General features: G+C 43.3%; 1 protein-coding gene and 1 long non-coding RNA gene across 2 annotated transcripts in view; one reads left to right on the forward strand and one right to left on the reverse strand.

Annotated features, from left to right (window-relative positions):
* Positions 1 to 12,620, reverse strand: part of MEIOSIN (meiosis initiator) — a 2,303,138-nt gene that overhangs the window by 783,743 nt on the left and 1,506,775 nt on the right. Inside the window, exon 9 of the mRNA XM_086938419.1 lies at positions 373 to 455. Coding sequence (XP_086794545.1) covers positions 373 to 455 — 83 coding nt within the window. The remainder of the gene's footprint in view (positions 1 to 372; positions 456 to 12,620) is intronic.
* LOC147692115 (uncharacterized) overlaps positions 1 to 12,620 on the forward strand; it is a 72,586-nt gene that overhangs the window by 5,139 nt on the left and 54,827 nt on the right. The window lies entirely within an intron of this gene.

Consider the following 12,620-nt stretch of genomic DNA (forward strand, 5'->3'; position numbering starts at 1 on the left):
GATCTTGCTTTTTGTACTGCTTATGATTTTCAATAGAGATACCCTGAGAGAGAAACAGAAGGTACACAACACAAGAGAGAAAATAACTATGCAGCCTTCTAATATCCAGAGAGTGAAAAAAAATACCTTATTTATTAGAAAGGCTATACCTGTTTTCTAAAGATGTCACAAGATTCACTGACAGTAAAGCTTGTTCCAAGTGTATGGATATCTTGTTTGAAAAGCTTTCATAATAGCATGATGAGTTACTGTAAGTAGTACATGTGAAAGTATATGACATAAGAGGCATAGGATGATATTAAATAGAAGGTATGGTTGGAGTGAGGGAATTTCTTCAGTTGTTTTATCCGCAATTGCTAAGGTGTTACCCACCTCTGTCTTGAAGGTCCCAGGAAGATTCTGCAAGAGGAAGGAGCGGGGTGACTGGGGACTCAAACGTACATCTTCAAACAAATCTGCAGAGGGAAACAAACCTATTTAGAAACACACCTCCCAACAGACATTCCTTGGACAAACTGTCCTATAATGCAAAGTTCCTACTGCTCCTTCTACGTGAAGAGTAAAAATTGGGGAACATGTCATATAATGGAACAAGCATAGGAAATGCCAGTAGGTCTGGTTTATAAATAAACGTGCCTTTTGGGTCACTGTTGGGGGTTGACACTCATTATGTCATCATACATACATCGTTGCACTCATGCATCTATTCATTTAACACTGACTCATTCTTGCATACACCCACTGACACAACCATAGTAAAACACACACTAGCCCATCATGTGCTAGATATATAAAAGAATACAAGCATAAAAAGAAAAAATTGTGACATTGAAACACAGTGGACATATGTTTCAGTATCCAAACTAAACATAGCAGTAGGTACGCGGCTTGCAGAGGTAGTGTAGCTAGTCTATTGTTTTATAGTTTCAGCTTTGCCTCCACATTCAAAACCAATATGTTGGCTACCTTGGATTGTAAAACAATAATGCACTCCGGACTGCAGCATTCCATATGTATGTCCTCATTTAAGGAAGTGGTCACTTGGGATGTGGCGGACTTCAGATTAAATGAGTTGCAAGCATGACCCTGTTAGCACTGCGTATAGAGCAGAAGAATCATCTTACAAAATATTAAAATATAAAGAGGATAAGCAAAGAAATGAAAGGGGAACTATGAAAGGCAAAATTTGAAAACTAAAGACATGGCCAAACAGCCATGACACTGAAGCTCACTCATTTTTAAAGTGAATCAAATGACTGATGCAAAAGGAACCATAACCCTATGCACTACTCTGCATATAAATATATACACTCACACACGCACATACACACATATATGTATAAAAAGTAAATAAATAAATAATTAAGCCAGTAATGCTTTTAAAATTAAGTCTGTAAAACCAAGAAGAGACATGTTAAGATTTCATATACCTCCTTTTCCACCTCACCACTTCATAGACCATTCTATTTTTAGAGATTCTCTAGACAGTGTAATATTTTGGGGTAAACAGCATAAAAATAACAGAAGTTTTATTAGATAAAAAGGACTACATAGCACCAGCTACAGCCCTACCATACATCAGACATAGTTGACTTAACTGGAGGGCTCCCGTTATCAGGTGTAATGAACCTCTTGAGTAAAAGCCTTCTATTTCGGGCCTGTTTCTAAGTAACATATACCTGCCAACATGATGAAAGACCTAAAAACCTGGAGGGAAGACACAGACTTGCAGAATACTTTAACAAACATCTGATGTTTATCTGCCAAGCTACCTTCCAGATTATTTAAAGAAGTTCGACCATCCCAAATCATGGACTCGTGAATGTGGTAGAAATACTGTTCTTGATCATACATTTTATTCATCAACAGACTCATCAAGGAATCAACACCTAAGAAGATTTTTAATAACATTGGCAGTGGAGCAAGAAAAGCTCTGCAGCACCTTCAACAGAGAATGCATGTCATTTTAAAAACAGCAGAAAAGGGTGGAGGAGTGGCTGCCAAGAACGTAAGTGATTAAGGCAGGAATGAGACAACACATGGGTACAAAGACTTACAAACTTTAGAAACAGACCCCAAAGAAGACTATACCAAAAAAATGTAGAACAACATTTTAAAGGACAGAAGCTTAAATCTCTTTGATGAAACAACAGTGGATGTGAGTGTTCTTCTTAAACCAAGACCTGGGAGATTTTATGTGCTTTCCATATTTCACAAAATGACGATGCCTTGCATTCCCATCATCTCTGGCAATGATATGCCACTGAGAGATTATCTTTATTTGTTGACCTGCACCTCCAACCCATTGTCCAGGAACTTCCATTATGTGTTAAGGATACTTACTATGTCAGTTCAGATGATAGAATAATCAAACCAAACCTACACATTAGACAATGCCACTCTCTTAGCTACATTTACTGTTACAATATTATTCACCAATATACCACATGTGGATTTTCTTAAGGTATTATCTGAAGCTCTTAATAAAAAAAACAGTGAAAACGACATTAACCAAAGTGCTAACCAACTTTACAAGAGTTATCCTTTAATACAACACTTTTACATTCAATGGTAAACACTACCTGCAGATAAAGGGGAGTTTTATGGGCATTCAGATGGCTCCATCCAGTGGAAATATCTTCATGGGAAAACTGTAGGACCATAAACTTCCTACTTCCAGCATCAAACCAATGGTATGGCTAAGATACTTTGAACTTATTATTCAGCGAGAACTAGTCTAACTAGACATGTGGGGAAGTAGCAATGGTGTATGTAGTATGATGTATCTAAAGGGGTAGTCTTTACCCTTTTTGAAAGCCCTCATCCACTAACCTAGTTGGTGGCATGCTTCATCATCGGGCCCACCCGATGACACCCAGTGTGTGTTGGGTGTGCTTCTACGCCTGATTATAGCGGAGCGGGTATATTGCTGAGTGTGCAGTGTGGGTACCGTGAAAAGTGAAAGGTTAAAAACTGTCCATTGATCCCAAGAAAGATTACTTTATTGTTTGGGCCTTTGGCAGCGTTAAAAAGCAAGGCGTTGGATGTGGGTGGGGTTGTATTTAGGGTACTCCTACATCCCAAGAAAGTAATCTTTCTTGGGATCACTTTTTATCTAACCTGGACTTTATGTCACTTTACTAAACAACACTCAGCAACATCTACAGCCATGCTCTCAGAAAAAGCATTTTCAGCAATGGGGGCACTTGTAAAAAAAATCTACTGTAGCTTGCTAGATTATTTCAAATGCAAGGCTAGCCTCAGCAGATCTTACAGCAACAAATTGACAAGTCTTTACCAAGGGAAGCATTTATTTGGAATACCAACAACAGGAACAAATGTGACAAAAGCCCATTTTTGTTTGACTATCATCCATCAGTTCCCAACTACAAGAACATAATGCAAAAAACATTTCCCTTAATTTCCAAAACCACCAGTCATTGCTTATCGCAGAGCTCCCAATTTACGATTTCGTATTGTGAGAGCTAAACTAAAGCAAGCTGTAACAAATGCAGGGGTTCATTGTTGGGAATCTAAAAGGTGAATCCCATGTGAATACCTTTTACAAACATCATTGGTAACAACCTCTGTTACAAGAAGAACCAACAGCGTAAAACAGCATCTTACATGTCGCCCATTATGCATTATTTATGTGATTCAGTGCCAACACCAAAGTTTTAAAAAACAGTATCCAGGCCAAGCAGAGAATTGCATGCGTACATGATTCAAGGACCACAAATCAACAATGATTTATAAGAAACGCTTTGCTGCACCAGAAGGGGGATTACAAGTCACAGGAGACCCAAGGATACTCGCTGAGTCCCCAGGGAAGGAGGAGGGGCTGCACTGACATCGCTGTATATAGTGCTTGCACGCCACCCACTGCGTGGGACGCTCTACTGCTACCAAAGGGGGACTACAAGTCCCATGAGACCCAAGGAGACTCGCTGAGCCTGCAGGGAAGGAGGAGGGTCTGCACTAACATTGAGCTATTTAGTGCTTGCCTGCTGCGTGGGATGCTTTGCTGCGGCCGAAGGGGGACTACGAGTCCCAGGAGACCCAAGGAGACTCGCTGAGGGAAAGGGCTGCACAGACACTGCCCTATCCAGCGCTTGCACGCTCCTCACCGCACAGGATGTGCGTAGGGCGCACACCGACTTGCACCAGGGCGCGTGCCAAGAGTGGGTCCGTAAGCGCCCACCCGAGCAAGGGCATGACCAGACCAGGCCCTCCTCTAACATTTCCATTTTGTTCATCTGACAAAGGTTTTGGTTTTCTTCACTGGGGAAATGTAAGGCAGCCGTTTCTAGAGGCACTGCTCCAACAAAAGACATGGCCACTTCCAACCCCCTCCCCTGGATGGTGCCCTTAATGAGGAGATTATCAATGTAGACAAATTAACTGGCTCTCCAAGGGAAGGCTGACAGGGACTCTTTTTTTGCCTCCCTGTAAAGAGGAGAGTGTGACAGAGTCCGCAACAGATCCCTTGTCTCCCTTTGAAACTGCGGACCTAAGTGGACCAAACTGTGGAATCGCTCGGGTCTATTGTCAGTAATACAGCTAAAGTTTATGTTGACAAGCTTTTTTTAAAATTTGAGTCAATTATCAAGGGGCGTTTTGAGTCTTATGATCAACGCCTTAGCAATATTGATGTCTATTGTAGCAATTAGAGGGGTACTAACTATTCCCGCTCAACACCAGCCAGCTTTAATGCCTCATGTTCCAGAAATGTCCCATCAGCAATGTGAAAGGAAAAAGCCTGTAATGGGCACTTCAAGGGTGCTTTTGAAGTGGGGGCAACTGGTCACAATAGGCTGCTAGTTCTGGTTTCAGTATAGAATGCCGCTCTTGAACCTTTAGATGAAACAGGGTGGGGCACCAGGTCATAGAATCCACAAGAGACACTCAACAGGCCTGAGCCTTCTTCCTGGAAATTCCAGACACAGCCACAAGGGGATGTAGCCATTTCAAGCTCAGTGACTCCTAATTATAGCCCTTCCTAGTCTAACTTGGATTACTCATCCAGTACGTAGTCAGGGTCTGTCAGCAATCTACCTCCTGAAGCCACCCTTTATGTGGTGGTATTAGGGAACGTTCCACCTTTGAAAGGTAATACATCAGAAACTTACATACAACTTATAAAGAAGACCACTCATTGGACAGGGTCGCATTCAAATTTTGCCTTCAATATCTATGAATGGATCAAGATGGTAAGAAGAGTGAGTTGACAGGGGACAGAAATGAAAAATCCAGCTAGTGGCTGTGCTGTGATAAACTTTTATCAGCTCACTGATAAAAGGGCTGATAAGCACTTCCTGTTTCTTATCAAATCTGCTGTTTCTTCTCCTGTAGCCTCCCCTGAGGATCCACGTGCATCTAACCACCATGAACTTAAACTGTTAAGTTGGAACATTGCTGGTTTTGCTTCAAAGTTTGATGATATGAATTGGCTTCATTTTATTAGGAACTATCATGCTTACAGGAAACCTGGGAGACAACCAATCCTTTTTTTGTGTGGAAGAATTCAATCTCATTTTATCCTAGCAGTTGAATCGGGCACTGGAAGGGCTAAAGGGGGTTTAGTAAATTTCATCTCTCTAGCAGTCAATGGTAAGACTCAAGAAATTAACGCTGGGCCGCTCACATTACAGGCATTAATCATAACCGTTTTTGGTTTTATGACAGAATTTTTACAATGTGAAATCGAGACGACTAATCTCCACACACCGAGCACCCTACTCAGTAAAACAGAAAGAATGAGGGAAGGGTCGGCTAACATAGTTGTCACAGGAGATTTTAAAATACAAATATGTCCAAGTCTCCTGGAGGTATCAAGACAGTTGCCAAGGTGCAGGATTTTGGAGGGTTTACACATGGAAGATACTAGTCAGGGGACACAGTTAAAAGCAGACAAGTTTAGAACAGGAAGTCCTGCAGGACAGAGCAGCAAAAAAAGCAGTCCCTGCGGACTTGGCTGTCCAGGCAGCAGTGCTCAGTAAACGTGTGCAGGAATGCCCAAGTTGTTGCCTGACACATGTTGAGGACTAGACCTCCACGTTGCAACACAGGGTAGCAGCCTTAGCTCTGGTGGAATGAGCGCTTAAGCCTTCAAGAGAATGTTTTTTGGCTAACGCATAGAAAATGTCCATGCAGAGCACGACCCATTGCAATATAGTCCTTTTCTGCACAGTTTTGGTGTCCACCTGGAACTCTTTACTGCAGTCAAGTTAGTACGACAATGCTCTTCATGGGTCTGGAGGGTGAAGTCGCTCCTCCTTTTTACAGGGAATATTGTCAGGTAAGGAGACTTGGATGACAAAGCCTGCAATTCGCTCACTCTCCTGGTATAAGAGTTTGCCACTAAAAAGGCTGTTTGGATGGTAAGCAGCCGGAGGGGGCAGTAGTGCAGAGGTTCGACTGGAACACACATCAGGAAGGTAAGAATCAAATTAAGGTCCCACTGAGGCACAAGGAGATTTAAATAATGAAGGTTGTTCAGCCCCAGGAAGGCAGACAGGGTCGAAAGGTACCCTTTGAGAGTGTCCAGTGCAGAGCCCTGCTGGGAAAGGGTCAAAATAAAAAGCATACTTTACAGAATAAAGCCGAAATAGAATCAATAGACCTTTCTGTACAATATTTTACAAATTTGTTCCACCGGCAGGCATACACAGTCTTGGGGAGGGCCGACTAGCCACCACAATGCAATCAACTGGCGCCAACCTCCACGCAACTCCAGCGCAAAAAACTGCTTACATCACATGTTCTTGGTGGAGGCAAACAGATCTAACCAAGACTCTAACCACTGTTGAAAGAGACCTTGTGGCACCCACGGATGGAGATGCCATTCGTGATCTGCTAGGCATCAACGGCTGGGTCCGTCCGCCCTGGCGTTCAGAGAAACTGCAACGTGTTGAACCACAAGGGATATGCCCTGCTGTTCCACGCATGTCCAGAGACGCAGGGCCTCATGAGAAAGGGTACATGGCCCTACCCTGTACCCTGCCCTGTTGCAGTACCACATGGGGGTGGTGTTGTCCATAAACACTTGAACCAGCTCTCCCTTGATTAAAGGAAGAAAGGCTTAAATTCCAAACAAATCGCTCAGAGCAAGTTGATGTGGGTCCGCATTCCGCAGGAGACCAGAATCCTCTGATCTCCACCTCTCCTAGATGGCCGCACCATCCCAGGAGTGACTCATCTGTCACTACTGTGTTATCTGGTTGGGGAGGCGGAGAGGGGTCTACCTCTGACCCTATCGCGGTTGGTCAGTTACCACTCAATGTTGTGAGCAGTTCCCTCTGAGATATGGACCATGTCGGAGAGATTTCCCTGATTCTGCGTCCACTGGTACTTAAAGCCCCACTGTAGAGTCTGCATATGCCATCTGGAACATGTCACTAGTAGTATGCAGCAGGCTATAAGGTCCAGCAGCCTCAGAGTCATATACATCAAATTGCAGGATAGAGGCTGAAACATCGGTATCATAGCCTGAATATACCGGACTCGCCAATCTGGAGCATAGGCCCAAAACTGCACTGTGTCCAGAAAAGCTCTGATGAAGAGAGCGTATGAGAGGAAGTCAGGTGAGACTTCGGCACGTTGATAGTGAGCCCCAGTGAATGCAGGAGGTTTGCCATAGTCTGGAGATGGGAGACGACAGCATGGGGCGAGCGCGCCTCCAACAGTCAGTCGTTGAGATGGGGAAATATTGGAACATCTGACTGGCAGAGATGAGCTGTGCCCACTGCCATCACCTTGATGAACAACCGAGGGGCGCTGGTAAGGCCCCAGGGGAGCACGGTCAACTCAAAATGTTCGTTGCCTACCGTAAACTGCATGTAGTGCCGATGTGCAGGAAGACAGGAATGTGAAAATAGGCATCCTGCAAGTCCAACACTGTCATCCTGTCTCCTGGGCCCAGGGCAGACAAGACCTCAGCCAGAGTGAGCATATTGAAATTTTCCTTTTTGAGGGAGTAGTTTAGGGAGGAACCAGCGTTTACAACGCAGAGAGAACTACGCAATCTCATTACAATGCAGGCACTACAATGAACGCATCGTTACCAAGCGTTCCATTTCAACAAAAGTCATTACAACGACTTGCTTTAGGGAACGCATTGATGGATTTTAAATCCAACACCTTTGCTACTGTTGCACAGACTGGAGTTGGAATAGTAAAATATACTATTCCAAAGTCAAGCCCTTCCCTAAGGCAAGTCGACGACTTGCGTTATAATGGAACGCGTGGTAACGACACGTTCATTGTAACGCCAGCGTTGTAAAGCATGTGTGAATACTTCATACATCCAGTTGAGGGCTCACATATGAAGGGAAGGGCGAAGACCCTTGTCCTTTTTTGGGACCAGAAAGTAGTGGGAATAACACTCACAGCATATTTCTGGCACTGGAACCCTCTCTATGGCTCCCTTGGCTAAGAGAGTCATGACTTCCTCCTGAAGCATAGTCAGGTGATCCTTTGTCAGCCAGTCGTAACTTGGAGGCATGGAGGGAGGGGTAATCTTGAAGGGGAGGGAGTAGCCCCTTCCGACTATTTGAAGAATCCACCTGTCCCAAGTGATGTTCTGCCAGTGGTGGAGGTGATGGCTGATCCTGCCACCAGCTCGCCGCCCATGATCTGGAAGGTTTGTAGGCTAAGGGGGAGTGGGGGGCTAAACTAACCCAACCTCTGGACGCCCAAACCACAGGATCTGAACGAGCCGCTCCCACAGCCGCGCAGAGGTTGCTGGACTTTCACGATCTTGTAGCTGAGGTTGGCTGGCACAGCTGAAAGTACCTTCTATAGCCACGAAAGGCAGACAAGGGATGTGTGGCCACTGAGAGTCCCAAGGACTTTGTGGAAATTGCAGAAATTGGCGTTAGCATGAGCTGAAGCTATTTTAAGTTGTGGCATCCATGTGATTCTGCCATCTTCACTGTTGCCTGCCTTTCTATTCTGCTTGAATCATCAGCTTTAATTTACTTCTTCTATTCTAAGCGAGAGCAATGTATTAGCTCAGAAAGGCCTGTAGCTGCTAGAATGCACCTGCTTTAGAATGTAACTGTCAGGCTATTCCAACTGAAGTAAGCAGTTCTTTTACCCTTACCACTTTGCTGACCAAGTGATATCTGTCTGACCATGTTAGTTGATAGCTACTCCTGTGTATGCCTGAACCTTCTATTTGAGTCTCCATGCTTACTCAGCAACAAACAGGGTATAAAAGACCCTTGGTTTCTGTATTCCTTGTACTACCTCCTACAGTGCCCGAGGGTGTTGTATTGATGTAGTCCCACTCATGAGTGATTAATAAACTTGTTATTTGATATTCCAGCTTCCGTGCCAATCTCGATTTTGTTGGTTTAAGGACCAGTGGACAGATAAGGGTGAACCCCTGCACCAGTGAGCCTCTAAAAAGGCTAATTTCCACAACTTGGCAGTAGCCCGTGAAGCATTAAAGCTCTCCAGTGCAATGTCGTCTGCCTTGCCTCTGAAGAAATGGGTGCCATAAAACGGTATGTCCATGAGAGTGTTGGACATCCCCTGAAAAGCCAGAAGTTCTCAACTAGGGGTGGCATTTAACAGCCATCATCAACGAAATTGCTTTGCCCAGGAGTTGGTTGTGTCAAGACTACAACAAATTCCCAACTTTGCTGCATTTCTCCCATCCGATACTGCTTGGGAGAGGATGCCCCAGGTACTCCGGGACCTGTGGCAGCACTTGCACACCTGTTTCCCACAGGAAGTGGGATTAACGGCCCAACAACCATGCGGTGTTCACCAACTGCATTGCAAGGCTGGCGGAAGAAAATTTTTTCTTACCCCAACTGTCCAGCCTCTTGGATTCCCTGTCCGGGGGTGCGGAAGGGAACGGGCAGAGAGAGGATCAGCCTTGGACTACCAGGCTCTCTGGAGTATGGTGTTGGTTGGTGCAATAAAGCTGAGAAATCGACCAAGGACCTAAGGGTTCAGTTGGGGCCGATACGGCTCCAGGTAATCAGGAATCAGAATGGGGCTGGCGACAGTGTCTGGAGTCACAGTGATATGGTTGGCATCAGGGAAGGTCGCACTCAGAACTACTCAGATCATTCAGATAGGTTCTAACCATCACTGGCAATATATTCAGCAACTGATACAGGACCAAAAACAACGTGAGGAGCGGCCACTTTTACGTGATCCTAATCCCTTCAACAATATAGGCCAGTCTGATAGTTCTCAAACATTAAAAGGCACAGCTAGCATATAAGTCTGTATGCACCGGGTGCACGCCTCCGGCATCAGGAAATACAAGCTTGCAGCTTGTATTTTCTGAATATATTGCCAGTGGTGGTTAGAGCCTATCCGAATGATCTGAGTAGTTCTGAGTGCAGAAACAAATCTTCACTAATTGTGTGTGGCCGCTTTTTGTACAAATAAGTGGGGACAATAGAGAAACCAAACGGTTTATGCCTACCAATCTATGTATACAGCATCAAAAGATTATTCTGCTGCAAAGAGGCGGAGGTCCCTACGCATTTGATAAAGATTCTGACAGTTCTCTGACTGCTCCAATTATCTAAATCCAGGAGGCCTTTACAGCCCTATACTTAAAGATGTGTCTTTGTTAATGGGAATGAAAGCAATTTTTCCTGAAGAAGGTGTTGCCTACTAATTGATTGCCCACTGAAACGCGTCGATGCCCATATGAGGGGACAGTGCTTAAAGTTGTTTGAGACAATGAATCAATATTGATCTCTCTGTATAACTTCTGCACTTTCCCTTTGCCAATAGGAATTAGTTTTCCTTCTTACTGCTCCCATTTTTTATATTTTTATATTGTTGTTCATATATGTGGTATTTTTTATACTTTGTTTTATGCTTTTCATTGTATGAATTAGAAATGTATTTCCAATAGGATTGATTTTGTGACATCGGATCGGTTTCAATTGTTTTAATAAGAATAAAATTTTGTGCGCATTTTATTATCTGTTTTCTTTACATTTCCTCTCTGCTCAAAATTTATTTTTGATATTGTTTCCTGCTGATATAACGAATGTTGGATGAGTGATTTCACCCAAAGGGGATTTCTGTTTTAACAATTGTTGACTGGTACCAAACCCCTTTGGTCTCTGGGTCCCTCTCTCTTTGATTAGAGATAATTTCATTCTAAAACAGAAAACAATGGCGAAAAAGGAATCCACATTCACTCTGCTGAGTATAGAACAAATGGAAGAAGCAACATTTTCAGTTAGAGACTATCCAACTATTACCAGGCTAATACACTGATTTCCCGACCAATTCCAAATAAAATTTTTGTGGCTGCCAGAAATACAGATTAGACTGGTTCAGAATAATGCACAATTCACATCTGCTCCATTTGTGTAAATTTCTTTTATACATGTGCTTGAACATACATGACCCTGTGTTTATTAGTACACCCAGCTGTAGAAAGCCGTTAGGTAACTCCCTTCTGTGTGATAACATGGAATGTGAAGCACTTTGATGACAAGGTTAAGTTGTGTTTTATTAGTCCCTCCTACAGGTCCATACCCACACACCATGAATTACTGTACAATGACTCCTATTTAGTACTAAGGAAAGTTACTTGCTGCTGCTTGAAAACAGGCCAGTTATACTGGATATTGGTTTCTAAAGAAATAGTGTTGGTGAAGGACTTTGTACCTACCACCTCAACAAGTATTCAAAAATGTCCCTTGGCCGAATATATTGTTATAAGAGGCATGCATTTGTTTTTACAAAATTGGTCAAAGTGTCACTACAAAAAATAAAGTCCATTTGACTTCAGCGGCAGAAACGTAAAACTTGCAAATACCTCGAACTGCTTTAGAGATTCAGAGACTGTACCAGAATCACTATGCTGATATTGTTCATAAAATTTCTAATTTGCCTTCGCCAGCTGGCACTGTGTATCTTTTTAAGAACATGTAGATCTGGTCTGGCGTAGTATTTAAGGCAGTATTTGGACTGATTTCATAATTTTCCAATTCTTTGTAGTGCAGTCACTTTTTTCGGAGGATTTCCGACCATTCTACTACTCATTGGCTGTTCTACTGTTATCTTTTTCATGTTCCAACAAGAAAATCAATAACACGGAGTACACCGATCAAGCTGAACAAAGATGCAGAGAGACCTTAGAACGTTTTCTGGGACAATCTTGGCGTTTTGAACTTAGCAAGAGTTGGGTGCTAACTTTTCGGTAAATAGACAAGTGAAACCCGTATTCTGGTGTTCAAACTGTCCAGCTGATATCATCTTGGATTTACATCTAGAACAACCTCCAGGGGCTTTCCTCAATGTGTAAATGTTGCTTTAACACCATAGACAATGCAGATCAATGTGTTTGTCCCTAATACAAAATGCAAACTCTGATGAATAAACTACACGAGTGACACCTTTGACAAGTGGCTTGATGACTGGCTTGGCTCGCTGTAATGTTCGAGTCTCCCAATCCAGTACATTCCCAATCTGTGAGTACTTTGGAACTGCACCTGATTCCTGGTCCATTTCACATACGAACTAACAACAATAACAAATTCACATATGCTGCTTGTGCACTAGACGATGCTATGTCCTCCTATGGCGAGGATTTAAGGCAAAACTCTACTATCCACAAAGAATGCGTCCAT

This window comes from Lissotriton vulgaris, chromosome 9 (assembly GCF_964263255.1).
Source record: "Lissotriton vulgaris chromosome 9, aLisVul1.2, whole genome shotgun sequence".
NCBI lineage: Eukaryota > Metazoa > Chordata > Amphibia > Caudata > Salamandridae > Lissotriton > Lissotriton vulgaris.